The 16,404-nt window shown below is 49.4% G+C and overlaps 1 protein-coding gene across 3 annotated transcripts in view; it reads right to left on the bottom strand.

Annotated features, from left to right (window-relative positions):
* Window positions 1-922: 922 nt before the first annotated feature.
* The window catches only part of LOC105493551 (activating transcription factor 3), a 53,813-nt gene continuing 38,331 nt past the window's right edge, over window positions 923-16,404 (bottom strand). The window contains exons 1-4 of one of the 3 annotated variants that reach the window (XM_011761278.3): window positions 12,651-12,892; window positions 6,427-6,670; window positions 3,461-3,568; window positions 923-2,342 (exon numbers count right to left, since the gene is read on the bottom strand). In XM_011761278.3, coding sequence (XP_011759580.1) covers window positions 2,145-2,342; window positions 3,461-3,568; window positions 6,427-6,666 — 546 coding nt within the window. In that variant the 5' untranslated portion in view covers window positions 6,667-6,670; window positions 12,651-12,892 and the 3' untranslated portion in view covers window positions 923-2,144. Of the gene's footprint in view, window positions 2,343-3,460; window positions 3,569-6,426; window positions 6,671-7,622; window positions 12,002-12,650; window positions 12,893-16,404 lie in introns of those variants that run through there. The other 2 variants (XM_011761280.3, XM_011761279.3) reach the window with 2 other exon arrangements.

The raw sequence follows: 16,404 nt of genomic DNA, 5'->3' as shown, positions 1-16,404 counted from the left end.
GTTTTCCCCTCCACCAAGGAAAGGAACATAGATTATCTCCTGAAAGAAGTGGTGAATGGTATTAACATCAGATGGCTCTTGACAGACTAGGAAAGACCCCTGATGTGCGATTAAGAGAGTAAAATGAAGACACCTGTGTCATAAGTGATCATTTAAAGGAACCATACATGAGGTCAAAGAAGTAGGCACAGAATTCGCACGAATGAATCTGACATTTAATGAAGACAGTGACTCTCTGAAGAATGGCACCAGTGGCAAGTGGCCAGTTTTTATGTCTAGCCTGTGAACGTTATAGAGAAGCACAAAAAGCAAGGGGGCCTGGCTCTCTTGCAGGCCTAAGGAATCATATGCCCTGGAAATTCCAGGAAATTCAGTGGAATACCTTTCTTTGAATTATCACACCCATGCTGTCTAAAACGGTTCTCTCTTTCTTCCTCCAGTACCCCTTCCCATTCTTTTCTGATATGTATTTGCCAACAATGAGACACACATTTAGACATAACAGATGTAACTCAAGTGAGTAACTCTCTGAGAGGAGTTCTGTGGCAGAATGTTAGGGGTCAAAGGTTCAAGCTGAACAGTAGGTGTATGTTTCAGGTGTTTGTACATTCTGAGAAAATAATTAAGGTATCTAGCAATTCAGATTTTATATCAAAATTCTGAACACCAAACTGTTGATCTAAAGGATATGTTTGGTGCCGTGTTTCAGGGTTTGTCAATGAGAAATTGAGCATAAGGTGCCCGAGACTGAGGAACAGGACTGAAAGTCAACTATCCCATCTAGTGATGCCCCAAAGAGCAAAGGATGACATCTGGAGAAGTTTAAAGCTAGGCAACCCCCATAATGGGGAGGGAAAGGCAGGGAATGGCTAGATCTCAACAACCAACAGATTTAAATGAACAGAAACCAACACAACACGTGTTTACCATGTCTTGGTTCCAATATTTATTATTCTGTCAGGTTAGGAATACTAGGATAAATAAGTAATATTTTCTCTTACAGAAAATTGTAATGATACTATTGAGTACAATTAAACACTCTGAGAATTTCACAGAAACATCAGAATTTTAACAGACAGTAGCCAGCATCCTTGTGGCCAGTGTGAGTGACTTCTCACAGCTGCAAACGCCCTGGGCCAGATTTCTTAAAACAGCTACATGACAAAAACAATACTATCGACATCCAATAATGCTGAAGCCTGGGCACCACCTAGGCTCCACTGACTGGGGTTTCCAAATATGTCTCCACTGACTGTGGTTTTTAACCACAAGGAAAGGAAAATGGAATATTCTTTGGCTTTTCCAGCCTAGACACAACTCCTGACCTAAGTCATTGAGTGGAGAGTCCTAACCCTTTGGAAGTTGAACTTTCTGCTTTCTTCCTGTGACTTTGGAACTGAGTTTGCAACAGAGGACCTGCCATCATGCTGTCCATGGATTTTGTGTTAACACTGGGAGAATTCTGTTCTCCAGGGGCTGACAAGCTCTTCTGGCCACCTGAATATCTTGAGATACTGCACGTGGTGACAGCCCCGCACCCCCCCAAAACTCTTAGAAACCAGATCTGAGAAAAAGCATATAAAAGTCACATCAGTGTTGTGTGACACAAACATCAAAAGAGCACATTGCCTAGTTTTCTCGCACACAGAATTTCTGGACATAACAGCATATTTGCTAGAAAGCACAACCCTGGCCATTGCACAACTTCACTAAATGCTGTTCTCACTCCACATCCCCTACGAGTGACAATGGTAGCCACGGTGAAGGAGATGGCCCCATCCCTCCCACCCAAGGTACAGACACTTCTGCATGAATCCTATGGGTGGGCATCCTGGTTTTTGTAGAATCCAGATGAAAGGCAGGCAGGACGCTAGCTGGGGGCCATCTGGAACATAAGAATGGCCAGTGTGGTAAGGCCTAAATCCTGGAGTTGAGGCAAGGATGCACTTGCCCTGGTCCGAGACCCACTCTGGGGCAGAATGGGAAGGGCCCACTGAGTCATTTCAGGACCTCCCGCCTTGTTGGTTCTCTGCTGCTGGGATCCTAGAGGTACACAGGAAGACAGCTCTTCAATGGCTTCAGGGTTTTGGGTATAAAATGAGGATTCAGTGAGGACTCCCCAACTGCCCCCATACCACGGCTGCTTAGCTCTGCAATGTTCCTTCTTTTATCTGTTGGATAAAGAGGTTTCTCTCATCTTCTGGAGTCCTCCCATTCTGAGCCCGGACAATACACGTGGGCCGATGAAGGTTGAGCATGTATATCAAATGCTGCTTCTCATTCTTGAGTTCCTCAATCTGAGCCTTCAGTTCAGCATTCACACTTTCCAGCTTCTCTGACTCCTGGGGGACAAGCAACAGAGGCATCAAGGGCCAGTGAGGAGGGAGTGGCCTGGACTGCTGCCTGGATGCAGGGGTGCACCTGGGACACCCTGGGGCCCATCAAGCTGGGAGAGGAAGATGGGAGATGGGAGAGCAGCACTAGGTTTAGGAAAATGCAGACCCTCTTCTTCAGAGAAGCCCTGGTGATGCCACAGAGGCGGCCTGTGACTCTACTAATACTGAAGCTGCAGAGGAACCAATAGTTCAGATACCTCATTTGCATGATTCAACAGCCCATATGCAGGTATTCTGGAACCCAAAAGGGCCTTGGGAGCTGGGGAGAAATCCAGACTCAGGGAGGCTTAGTCGATTCTGAGTCACAGATCTCAATGAGAAGCTCATCTCCTCAGAAAAAATGTATATGGCAACACACAAAATTCCCTAATTTTCACTGATCCCCTGAAGCAATCAACATAACCCTTTGGGGATCTGTGGGACCTGGGTTAAGACTCTGCCCTGGCCTAACCACATTTGGAGGAGGGACACAACCACTGGAAAGACTGCTGGGCACCACCGGCCACCCTGCCTACCCACAAAAGCTCTATCTCTCTCAAGGCGGGCTGGCTGAACACAGCCAGGGGCTCAGCTTGCTGGCTAAGCCAGGGAGAAGGACTGTAGAGTTAGGAACCAGACAAGAATGCAAAGCAAATGTAACCACTGCTTGTGGATTAAGGAAATTACTTGTTTGAAGAGATTAATTAAAGGCTATTCATAGTGAGCCAAATGAGAGCTGGCAGCTTCCTTTTCTCAGGAAAACAGTCAAGTGAAGCCTCTTTAACTGGGTTGGCATGTCCTGCAGCCTGGAAGCTGATGGACATGTATGAACTGGCCGAGGCTGCTGGGAGTCAGGCATCAGACGAATTCACACACCTGCTTTTATATATCCACAGTCACATCCATTGTGTTTACTGCTTTGCCACCTCCTTATTCTGCAACTGGCATTTCTGCTACCAGCTACAAGGCCCTTCTTGGGAAATTATAACCAGGTAAGGGGTTTTCTAACTCTTCTTCTGACAGCCACATGAAGCTGGTGAGGATAGGCATGAGCGAGAGGAAGGGGAAGGCTAGAAGGCACTTACTTTCTGCAGGCACTCCGTCTTCTCCTTCTTCTTGTTTCGGCACTTGGCGGCTGCAATCTTATTTCTTTCTCGCCGCCTCTTTTTCCTTTCATCTTCTTCAGGGGCTACCTATAAAATCCAAAAGGGACACATTTAAAGGGTAGTAAGAAATGCCACCTATCTCAAATACACTGCCTTTTACTGCCAGCAAAAGCTGGCAGACAAGGTCCAGTGCTAGCGCTAAAGGACCCCAAAAAAATAAAGCTCTAGACTTTTGTGTGAAAACCCCTACACACACACACACACACACACACACGTGAGTGAAGAATAAAAATCAAAGTTAAAATTATACCAGCAATATATTAGTAAAAGTTAGCCAATTTTGAAAATGCATTTGGATTTTGAGATGAGGATAATATGCAAATTGATAACTATTGGTACTAACTGTAATCATTTAAAGCTGAAACAGATTCTGTTTGGTAAACATCTCCTTTCTTTGGGAACCAGGAACGACCTCAGGATCATCACGTAGCCACCCTCTCCCGGCCTCTTCTTCGATTTAAGACCCAAGGGCAAACCCCATTCACCTCTGACTTCACCTGGAGCATCAGAGCACCAGCTTCCCAAATTTGGGAGAAGCCCATGATGCTCCTGCAGAGAAGGCACCTAAGCCCATTCCCAACCAAAGTGGCATTAATCGGCCCATGTTGGGGTGCCACCTGCAAGTGGTGAACTAGGACCATCTTTTAGGTCAGTCTCACTACTCCTTGCCCAAAGGCTGCAGTCATGCCAGTTTAGTAAGCGTGAAACACTTCCACTTGCCACCACGAGGAAAAGGCCAATAAAATGGTGGAACCTCAGTTCTGACATCCTTAAGCCACTATGACATCACCAGAAGCCGCCTCCCAGACTTCTCACCATGTTTATTATTCCAGGGGTCTTATGCAAGGTTGCCAAGTGTGGAACAGTGCAAGTGTGTAAGACAGAAGTGAACTTGGAGCAACACCTGGTCCCAAGGCTGTGAACACTGCTACAGGGAAGGGTGGGGCAGGCTGCCTGGTCCTTGCTCTACCGTCTGGGTGCTTGGGTCCTAGTAGTGATACAAATAGGGACCACCACACTCCATGCTTCTTCAGAACAACTGGACACAGAAGGTGGCCTCATCCTGACTCATGGCTTTTAAGTGCCATCTATATGCTGATAATTTCCAACTCTATTATCTCTAGACCAGACTCTCCTCTGAACTCCAGACTCACATATTCAACTGCCTGCTTGACATCTCCACAGGGGTGCAGAATAGGACAGATCTCCTGCTCTTGCCACCACCCTAACCCCTATAATCCCAAATCTCAGCAGCAAATGGACGCTCCATTCTTACAGCTGTGCTGGCCAGAAAACTCAGTCACCCTTGAGTCTTCCCTTTCTCTCATACCCCACATCCAATCTATCAGCAAATCAGCTTTACCTTCAAGTCAGATCCAAAGCCAACCACTTCTCCGCACCTGCACTGCTCCCTCCTGACGCAGCCCCCCGCCACACCCACTCACGTGGATTCCTGCCATGGTCTCCTTTCTGCGCACTCAGCTTCTGTCTTGCCCCTACTGCCCATTCTCAACATGACAGCCAGGGTGATCATTTAAAAATATAAATCAAGGCTGGGCATGGTGGCTCACGCCTGTAATCCCAGCACTTTGGGAGGCTGAGGCGGGTGGATCACCTGAGGTCAGGAGTTCGAGACCAACCTGGCCAACATGGAGAAACCCCGTCTCTACTAAAAAAATACAAAAAATAGCCAGACATGTGGCGGGCACCTGTAATCCCAGCTATTTGGGAGGCTGAGGCATGAGAATTGCTTAAACCTGGGAGGCAGAGGTTGCAGTGAGCCAAGATCATGCCACTGCACTCCAGCCTGGGTGCCAGAGCAAGACTCTATCTCAAAAAAAATGTACGTGTGTGTGTGTGTGTGTGTGTGTGTGTGTTGAATCTTGTTGCTTCTCTGCTCAAAACCCTTCTGTGGTTTCCCACCTCACTCTGAGCACAGGGCCACATCTATACAACAATAGTCTGTAAGACTCAATATGACCAGCCCCTATTTATCTCCCACCCCCATACTCTGTCCCACTGTACAGCCCACCAGGCACCAATACTCCCACCTCAGTGCCCTGAATTTCTTTTACCAGATACCCACATGACTTCTTCCCTCTCCTCTTTCCTTCTTCCTTTCCTTTTGACCTCTGCTCAAAAGCCACTCTCAGTGAATCCTTCCCTGACTTCCTAATTTAAAACAGCAACCCCGGCTGGGTGCAATGGCTCATGCTTGTGATCCCAGTGTTTTGGGAGGCTGAAGCAGGAGGATGGCTTGAGCCCAGGAGATTGAGGCTACAATGAGCTGTGATCACCCCACTGTACCCCAGCCTGGGTGATGGAGCAACACCGTCTCTAAAAGCAAAATGAGTCTTGTTCCATCACCCAGGCTGGACTACAGTGAGGTGATCATGGCTCATTGCAGCCTCAACCTCCTGGGCTCAAGCGGTCCTCCCACCTCAGCCTCTCAAGTGGATGAGACTACAGGCATGTACCACCTTGCCCAGCTAATAATATTTTTATAGAGATTGGGTCTCATTGTGTTGCCCAGGCTGGTCTCAAACTCCTGGACTCAAGCGATAATCCCACTTTGGCCTCCCAAAGTGCTGGGATTACAGGCGTGGGCCACCATGCCTGGCCTGAAAAGTTTTTAAACCCACCAACCCCACCCCTACCTGTTCTCTCTGCCTCACTCCCTGCTTTTTTCTCCTTTGCACTCATCTCTTAATGTATTTACATGTTATGTATTGTCTGTCTCCTCCCAGGAGAAGGTAAGCTCCCTGAGGGCAGGGGTTTCGTTTGTTTCACTCTCAACAACAGCCCCCTGCCTAGAACATGCCCAACACACAGTGGCTGTGAGCAAAACATGTGCTAAAAGAATGAACACCTGTGGTAGAACCCACCTCGGCTTTTGTGACAGACACCCCAAGGGGTCTGTCGCTGACCGTGACTGACTCCAGCGCAGAGGACATCCGGTGGCAGAGGTGCTTGTTCTGGATGGCAAACCTCAGCTCTTCCTTGACAAAGGGCGTCAGGTTGGCAAAATCCTCAAACACCAGTGACCCAGGAGGGGACAGGCAGGGGACGATGGCAGAAGCACTCACTTCCGAGGCAGAGACCTGGCCTGGGTGTTGAAGCATCATTTTGCTGAAAGACACATTGAAACCCAAACTGTTTCAGGGGCTCTGGGGCATGGGATCAAGTCCCTTTCCTCCACCAGACCTCCAACACCAGAACTCCACCCTCAGAGAAAAGTCCCATAAGCCATTGGGTTTCTGTTTTGTTTTCGTTTCATGCCATCCTCATCTTAAGTAAAACAGGTTCTTAAAATACACACAGCTCAGTGACATGAACAAAATGCTTATTTGAAGTTTATTAGGGATGATGTTTCAGGCTACTCTGAATTCACAAGAGCTATGAGTTTTGGCTGGTGTGCCTATGTGCAAATGTGGCCTCAAACAGTCCTGAAAGAGGAAGAACATTTTTAAAAAATCAGTGAGGCCATTTTAAAAATCATGAGTAACCTCATTTTCAGCCTCTTTTGCAAAGAGGCTTGACATCAAGTTGAAACTATCAGTGAGTGGAAGTAAAAGCAAAAAGTGGGGAATCCTTGAATTTAGCAAATACATCTCTGAAGCTTCTCTCCCGGAAGTTGGGCCCAAGCAGTGGGAATGAGAAAGGTAACTGTAGCCAGGTGCGTTTCTTCACCCCAGATTTTGGCAGGGGATGGGGAGTTGGATTCTTAAGGTTAAGGTTGGCAAAGCAAAAGGCCTTAAAGAAAAGTGAGGTGCCGTATTGTGTGGGAGTTGTTCAGACCTGTGGTATAGGGAGAGACTTAGGCTGGGTGTGGGGACAGAGAACCCGGGGGCTGGCTCTGGCACTAAAGAGCAGTGACTTGAGCCAGTCACTTCAGCTCTCTAGGACCCAGTCTGTGTCTGGTAAATGACTGAGAGCTCCTCCAATGCCAGCACTGAGTCTACACCATTGCTTTACCCAGAGCCTGGCCCAGCACCTGACTCGCCATGCCTCACTGGCCAACTGAATAAATGAAGTGGGGATGGGGCCATCAAATCAAATGCCCCCCATAGTCCAAGATTACCTTTCTCATTCCCATTGCTTGGGTCCAACTTCCAGGGGAGAAGCTTCAGCGATGTAGTTGCTAAATTCATCTCCCTCTATTATTCTATGGCTCAGTGAACCCAAAAGGATGACAAAAGGAAAAAAAAGAGTAGAAATAGTGACAGTTACACAGACCCAATTTGGAAGAGTCCCCCATAAGTCTTGGCCTGCTGTGTACTCCCTCCAGCAGTGGCCATTCCCCCTCCTCCCTGCAGTTGGTTTCCAAGGGGCAATGAGTATAGGGATGAGTGTAGGATGAGTGTGGTCTGGGCATTCCTCTCACCAGGGATCTGTGGTCATTAGCACAGTCCAGACAGCGAAGAAGCCCTCTGGCAAGTCTCAAACATTTAAGGAGTGCCTCCTTCATACCAGAAACCTTAGGGGCACTATCTCGTTTAATCCTCATGAGAACCCAGTGAGTTAGGATTTAGCCCCCTTTTATAGATGAGATAACTGAGGTTTAGACAAACTAAGTCATTTGTCCAAAGTCACAGAATTAATATGGGGCAGCATCAGGATTTGGAATTAAGTTAGTTTGGCTCCAGGATTCATGCCCTTAATTTGTACATTGCAAAAAATGAACAAATATTATTACACATTACAAAAACAAACCAGTATTATGTTATATTGCACAAACAAAACAAAAAACCAGAGCAAATTTTTGGGGGATAGGCCTTAAGGTAGGTGGGAGGCCTGGAAATGAAGTGATGGAGGCGAGGCTAAGTAGAGATTCCTGGGGATAACTTGAACTCTGTTTAATGAACTGCTAATCTTTATGTCAGGGTGCACACCCAGGCTGCTTGCTACCTGCCCTCTGGGAGTGTGAGCAAGTAGGTCTCTTATCCACAAAATTCTCATACTGGGGTCAGAAGATGAAAATCTGAAGCCCACTTACTCCATCATGTGTTATCATTGTACCTCCCAGTGGCTTTTTCTCCTCTGTTAAAGAGGGCTTGTAACAATCACCCTATTTTCCCATAATATCCTATGAGGAATTGAGGAACTAATACATGAATATGCCCTGGAAAACATTCCTTTGGCCAGGAGCTCCATGATTACTAGGCCTCCCAGAGATCTCTCCAGCCCAGGGATGGCTCTCTGACAGAGGCTCTGTGGGGTCCAGGAGGGAGGGCGGCTGGTCACCCTCTTTGATCTCAAAGGCTTCTGAATAGAATACCCTGACTTCAACTTCCCCTAGAGATCTAACATACACCAATGGAGGCAAGACTTCCAGGCCAATGAAAGCTGCCCTTGACTAGTCAAAGAAACCCAGGCTATGTATGTAATTCTTTTCCCAAAGAATGAGTCAGAACTGAAGTTCTTCTCTCAGTTTAATCCTATAATCTTAGGATGCTGGGAGGATACTTGTCACTGTCAGGCAATAAACTCTGAGAAACTAGACTTCTAAAGCCAGAGGCTTAAGATTCTCCCATGCATTCATGTTTCCCTGCCCTTTCCAACTGTATTAAAAACCCAGTGATTCAGGGATGACATTCAGAGCTACCACTGGGCTAGTCTTTGTTCGGAGGCCTGGATGGCTCCCTTCTACATGGTACTTTGAATTTCACTGCAGTAGAGCGTAGTTCCATTTTGCCACCCAACTAGGTTTATTAATGAGATCTCAGGGCTTGGGGTCTGCTGTTTGTGACTCCCATCCCGACCCTTCTTCTTATGTAAAGTCAGCAGTCCCAATGAAAGAAGCTGAAGAATGTCAGTGGTATGGAATGCTTTTATGGAAAGCATTGGGTGGGCTTACTTGGGGACAGAAATGGTTGTAAAAATGTTAGAAGTCTTTCAGAAAGTAAAACAGATGTATCTGTAGATATCTGGGTTTTCTTGGCACTAGGCTAAAGCTTAACTTCTTGGGATACTTTCTAGTTATTCTTTTACTCAGTCTCTTGAGTTATGATTCAGCCTAGACTCAGGCTGTGAAGGAAATGAAGTTAAATCATCAGACAATTTTTCAGAAAGTTGAGATCCTCAAACATCCTGATCATTGAAAAAAATTGTTTGGGGACCTCAGATCAGAGTTTCTATGCTGATCATAAAATTGTTCAGACTTGCTACCAAGAACTTGCATTTTGTTTCTGCTTGATTATTTCCAATCAGAAATCATGTTGTATCATTGGTAGTTACATCATTTTCAAGAAAGTGAAACTACTCATGTATTCCTTTAACTGGAAATTCAGCTCCCAGATTTTTATTTCCTAGTAGCTACAGCTACATTGAATTTTCACTTTTAATTTTCATCCTCTTTCCACTAAGCATTGCTCGCTAACCATCTTATGTTACTAGGAAGCCAATACTGGCCTTTCACTAACTCTTCATATCTTGGTCTTCCTCCCAGACCTCTTGAAGATTGTAGGTGCAAAGCTGGGCATCAAGGGCCAGAGACAATGTTTCTGAACCTATCAGCGCCAATCACAAACTAAGCACTCACCAACAAATCACTTAGGCTTTCTGGGCCTCTCATTCTCTTCCTCTGTAATTTGAGATCAAAACTGCCTGCCCCAAAGGGCTGTTAAGAAGGATATATGAGATTTACATATACACTGGGTAGTCATTATTACTGTGACTCCATCTTCTCCATTTCAGGAAAAACTCATTCTGTTGTTATCAATTCAACAAAGCCCCGTTAGTGAGGAATTAACTAAAACCTTCAAGAAATTCAGGTCATTCAGAGCCTCTTTTGTACTCTGATTGACCCCAAGTTCTTCGCAGACCAGGTAGATGTCACCCCACTATTTGCTGACACCAGCATTTCTCCATTACATATTTGAAAGAAAACCAATTCTCACTTATAAACCATTTCTCCCTTGGAAAGCTTCTGTGGCATCTTGACTATGTCCTTCCTCCTCCCCTGGCTGGGTAACACTTGAAGCCACTGGCCTTGTCCCATGCCCAGCCAATTTTAAAAAGAAAGGAATCATGGACTCTATCTAATGGAAATCACACCCTCTCAATATTAGAATCATCTAGGTCAGATTTTCATTTTGTAATGAGTACACTGGTCCAGGGACGTAAAAATGACTTGCCTGAGGTCATAAAGCTGGTGAGTGGCCCATCCCATGCCAAGCTGCTGACCACCCACCAACTGCTCATTTTGCTCCATCACCAATAGGTATCACCACCTCAAGGGATCAACCAACAAGGCAACCAGAGAACAGAGCCATTAGCCAGGTAGATAAGGGGTCAAGAGTCCTGGCACTTGGTACCAACCACAGAGGAGACTTTGACAGGACTGAGATAGGGAGGGGCTATCGAAGAAAAGAGCCATGGAGAGAAGGGAATTCTATAATGGCTAAAGGGCAAGGAGGAAGAGAGAGAGAAAGAAGGCTCCCAGCACTGCCACAGATGCTGGGTGCTGTATCTTAGCCCCACTGCGGGCGTGGGGTGCTGCCTTCTTTGCTGTCTCTGAAACAATTCTGACAGTAACTGCAATCCTCACCACATCCCATCTTTGACCAGGATATCCTCAAAGCAGGAGCCTGTATGTTGTAGCATTATTCTACAACCAATGCTAACTGCAAAACAACGGGGACAGTAATACCAATTTTTTGCCTTCACTTTAAATTGTGGAGACAGAAACTTCGAACAGAAGATATGACTGTCACCTACAACGAAAGGGGTACATTGAGAGAACATCCAGATTTTCTGGCTCTCCTTTTTTTTTTTTTTTTCTGGCTTCATCAAGGATTTAGTAACTATTTTATTTGTAAGAAAGCATACGTGACCTCTGCAATGAAATTAGGGAAAAGAAAATGTTTAGGAGGAAAGGAAGTAGATGAGAGACAAAAATGGGGATAGGAGGAGCACAGAAGGAGAAGGAATCCAGTGGAAAGAAAACTGGTGAGGGAAAAGATGCCCTGCAGAAAAGTCCCCTTTCCCCCACTGTCTGGACACCGGTCAATGACATTAGATAGAGACCCACAGCATTCAAGTCCCCTCACTGGCTCCTTTTCTTCCCACTACACCACCCTAGAATCTGAAAATCTCCAGACAGAAAGGACCTTAGCAGTTATCTGGTCCAACCACTGCATTGTGCCCTCCAACACGCAGAGGGGGCCGGTACTGCCCATGTGCCCCTATTTCCCGGCTCGGCATACTGAGGCTCAACAACATCGATTGCAGTGTAAGCGCTCAGAGTCCTGGCACTAGACCACAAAGCCATTCTCTCAAATATCTGCACAACTGGCTCCACACCCTCGCTTCCCCGCCACGGTGGGTCTCCCGCGGACCGGCCGAAGGAAAAGCCAGAGTGAGAGTCCCAGGTGTGTGGGAGTCCCGGGCTCGGGTTCCAGACACCAACCGGTGCCGGGAGCCCTTCCCGTCGTCCGCCCCGGGACAGCGCGACACCAGCGCTCTCCACTTCCAAACTTATCCCAGCTAACTTTTTCTCGGGGTTGCCTTCACGGTCCTGCCGCCAGCGCTCCGGGGTGCCCAGGGCGACCCCCAGCGGCCGCGCACGCGACGCCGCCCGCCCTCCTGCCCCTTCCCCATTCATTCCTCTCGGCGCGTGGGGCAGCCCTCCCGCAAGCCTCCCGCCTTCGTGCCTCTCTGCCAACCCCGGGAAGGATCGCTCCCTCAGTGCCGTGTCTCGAAGCGAGGGATGCAGCGGGACGGCGAGCTGGGCAGCCTCGGACACCCCAGCGCACCCGCCCACCCACCTCACGCCCTCTCCCAGCCCCGCAAGCCAGCGCCGTCTGCGGAGAGAAGCGGCGCTCCAGGCTGGCGGCAGAGTGGACGCCAGACCTCCGTCACCAGGAACCTTTCGCGCCCCAAGTCAAAAGAGAAAGTTAGTTCTTTCGCTTTGCGGGAAACTTTTCAAAGCGCCGAGGAGCAGCGGTGGCTTAGAAGAAGTTAAAGCCAGAGTTATTTCCAAGCGGGAGACTGGGGGCGCGGATCTGGGGTGGGTCAGGGGTCGGCGGACTGGTTACTTAGAGGGGCGCGAAGGGAATGAAGGCAAGCCGCCCTCGTCGCGCTCACTCCCTTGGCTTCCAGCGCTCACCTCCAGGCTCCGCTCGGGGCGGCCAGGGTCCGGAGGACGGGCAGGGTCGGGACGGGGTCGGGCGGGCTGTTTGTCTGGCCGGCGGGCGAGCACCAAGGACTCACGGCCGGCGCGCGGGCTGAAGGGTGCGCTCGGGCGGCGGCGAGAGAAGAGAGCTGTGCAGTGCGCGCCTGGCTGCGTGCGACTGTGGCTTGGAGAGCGTTGCATCACCCCTTTTATAGCCCTCAGGCGGGCGGCGCGGTCGTTTACTCCGTGTTGCCAGTCCCAGGCTGACGTAATGCTATTAATAGCTTCCCGGGAGAACCGGCCGAACGGAGCGGAGGAAGGGGGTGGGGGAGGGGCCAAGGCGGGGCGGAAGGCGGGTGGAGATGGGGGGGCACTGGTGATGCAAGTTCGGGGAGGAGCCAGCCGAGGCGCGTTCCCCCAGCCTCGCTTACTGAGACACACACCAGCCCGCCCTCTCTCTCCATATCAGGACCGGAGTCGCCTGGGATAGCCGCCAGATGTGCGTACTCGCTGCTGCGTGTTCCAGGCATGACCAATGGTGCCCAAGCCAGCGGCATGACTCCACCGCGCTGGCATCTCTCCCTCCGCTAGGTTGAGGAGCGGGGGGCGGGGAAGGTGGGGAGGCGGGTCCCGGCCCCAGCCCAGACTAGGTGAGGCTGGGAAGCGGGCACGACCTTTCTCTAAAATGCGTGGTCATTTTCTGGAGCTTCAGGGAAATACCCCCTCCCCCACTGGCCTCCTACTTCTCTAGCAGGGACAGAATAGGGGCAGAAGCGTTAGTCTGTGATGTGGGGAAGGTGTCCAAAGTCACTCTTCGGTGTATCCACGCCGTTACCCGCCGGGTGTGACCTCCGCGGCGGGGACCGCGAGAAGCCCGCCGGTTAACACAAAAGCGGAGGGCAGCCCTCTGCTGGCACCGTGCGCCGGAGCCCACGGCCCCGGACCCTCCACATAGACGCACACGCAGGACAGCTCCGGGCTCCGAGACTAGGGCGAGTGGTAGGACCGTATCGGTTCGATTTTTCTTCTTTTTTTTCAATCACAAAGCGTTTGAAATTGACAAGAACGTCTCAGTGAAACCAACAAGAGCGTGAAAAGATCGGAGTCCCGGAGGAATCAGAGGCAGCCCGGTGGGAGCGTAGGAGGGGGCGGAAGCCAGTGGCCAGGACTAGGGGGAAAGAGAAGGTGCTTTGGGGTCCGCGAACCTGCCCAGGCCTGGGGGTCGCCCCGCTCTCAGGCAATATTTAGGGAAAACCCATCTTCAGCTTTCACGGGTTCTTCTGCTCCCAGAGCCTACTGGACTGGGACCAGACGGCCCGGAATGGGGACGCACTGACCACAGGCGGAACCCGCAGCAGAAATCCCCTCTGCCCTCAAGCCAGGGTGGCGGGAAAGGCGGGGCCCGGTAGCCGAGATTCGAGCTGAGACCTCAGCAGAACTGGGTTTAAACCTTAAAAACGATTTCCTGATTCTTATTCCCCGACCACAACAGTTTCTCCTCAGAGAGTGGCAGAACCAGTAACCTTCTTGACTGCCTGTGGATGACTATTTGTGGACATAAGTGTGGCCCGGGACTTTCGCACCTGCCTGGGAGGGAGACTTGCGCGGCCGCAGGGTGTGGGGGCACGGCAAAGGGCAGAAACACCTCCTTTCCACCTGCCTCTGGGAGAGAGGCGGCCGAAGGTCATAGTTTGGTAATTTGGGGTAGAAATTAGAGGTGTCTGGAGCCCGGGTCTCACTTGAAGTCCCCAGTTCCCCCCACCGGGGTTCCTCGCCGCCTAGCCCGACCTCACTCAGAGCACCCCTCTCCCCATGGGCCTGGGAACACGCGGAGGGCGGCCTCGGAAGTCTTTGCGCCCCGGCGGGCCCTGAAGCCCTGGGGTTCCACGCGGGATCCTCAGAGATCTGGCTCTGCACCTGACCCGATTTCCAGCGGCGTCGCGCGGGAAGTGCAGGGCGGGTGTTTTCGCTTTACTTTTCGCCCTGGTAACGGCTCTCCCGGCCCCACCCTCCGCTCCCACGCCCTCACCCCCGCGCGCCGCGCAGCACACCTCCACAACCCGCCCTCCCGCTGGAGTGCGCGCAGGTAAACCCCGGGCGTGTCGGAGCAACCCCGAGAACACCGGGCGGGATTAGATGGAGGAGTGTTTGTGCATTTGAATGAAGTTATTTGGTATCTCTACTTAGCTATTTTATCTACTTATAGATTGTCCTGGAATAAATAGCACCATTATAAAATGAAGCAAGGAGAGGAGGGAGAACACGTGAAACTTTTTACTCTTTTTCTGCTGTGAAACAGAAATCTTTCACCAGTTTACAGCTTGAACTATGATTCCATTAATACACGCAAGCCAAATCTGTGGAGATCTGGTCCCGTCCTTAAGGGGAAATTCCAGTTAGGTCGTCAAGTAAATAAACAGCCAGACCGGCCTCCACAAAACGTCAGGGGCTCTGCCTTGGGAAGGAAAGGGTAACTGGGGTGGGGGGAGAAGCCCCTAACACCCTGGTCGGGTTATTTTTATTACCATTGTGCCTCCAGTTCCTTTTATTAATCTTGCTTCATTCTAATTACTCTTAGTTTGGAATCTCCAAGTTACACCTGGATAGAAATGCTGTCCGCTGTTCACAGAAGTCTGATCCTGACATTCTCAACCCTGAAAGTGATAAGAATCTTGACAGAGAACTAAGTCCACTCCCACTTGAATGAAACTCTTATCCAAGGAAAACAAAAGCTACTCCTGCCTGCCTCCCTCCCCTCAGCCCCCAGGAGAACCGTGAAATGCCTGCTGAATTGAGAGACTGGAAAAGAACAGAGCAAGGCAGAGCCCCTGAGGTCTTTGCCACAGGAGAGTGATCAACATCTGAGTCCTTTGCTTCCTCATTTTACCCTGACTTAAGTTAATGCCACCAATGTCCAGTGTGCACACTCTCAGCACACACACAGCCAGTGCCATGCAGAGGAGTGCACAGAAAAACTTTCCACACCAAAACTCCTCTCGACGCAAACCAAAGAATGGCTGTCTTGCCTTAGAAGGAAGCCCTGGCTAGGGTGATTTCAGGGGTTAATCCTCAATGAAAGACGGTTAAGCAGAGACTTGAAGATTGCTGAGGTTTTATGCTGGTGAACGGCCTGGGGAATCCACATTCGGATCAGCCTTGGTATGTTTTGCTGAGTGAGATAAGAGTTGGAGACTTCATGCTGGGACATGTGCAAAAGGAAGGGAAAAAATAAAAAAGGGGAGGGGAAGGAACTAGGTAATTGAAAACAGCCCACTCGTGGCAACCAAATCTAAACAGAAAAACATTGCAGGGAGCCAACGCGAAAAAAAAAAAAAAAAGTTCGAGATATTTAATGGTTCTAGCAGTTTCTTAGTTCAGTGCACAATCCCTTCCCACATTCCTCTGCCCCATTACTCTGTTCTGTAAACCCTAAGACTGTATTCGCACCCAGAATGCTAGAAACACAAGGTAAGATCCACCAGAGGAGCGGCAGAGTACTACCAGCCCTGTCTGCCTAGCTCAACCTACTTCTTCGCTTTGAAACGGGAGTGGAGTCGATTTTCTTATACTTTATTCTGTTTCTGAAGCCCACTCTTTCTACAAAGTCAGTTTGAATGTGGTGACTGCTAGTTTAATAGCGTCCAAAATGGGCATTGTCAGGAAACAGGTGCAGCATCACACAGTAGGCACCAAAGTGTGGAAGGCACTTGGATTCTGGATTCAGCACTTAGATGCTGTGTCACCTTAA

Source organism: Macaca nemestrina, chromosome 1, assembly GCF_043159975.1.
Source record: "Macaca nemestrina isolate mMacNem1 chromosome 1, mMacNem.hap1, whole genome shotgun sequence".
NCBI lineage: Eukaryota > Metazoa > Chordata > Mammalia > Primates > Cercopithecidae > Macaca > Macaca nemestrina.
Note: the sequence above shows the minus strand (reverse complement) of the source record. Positions and strands in the feature narration are given on the sequence as shown.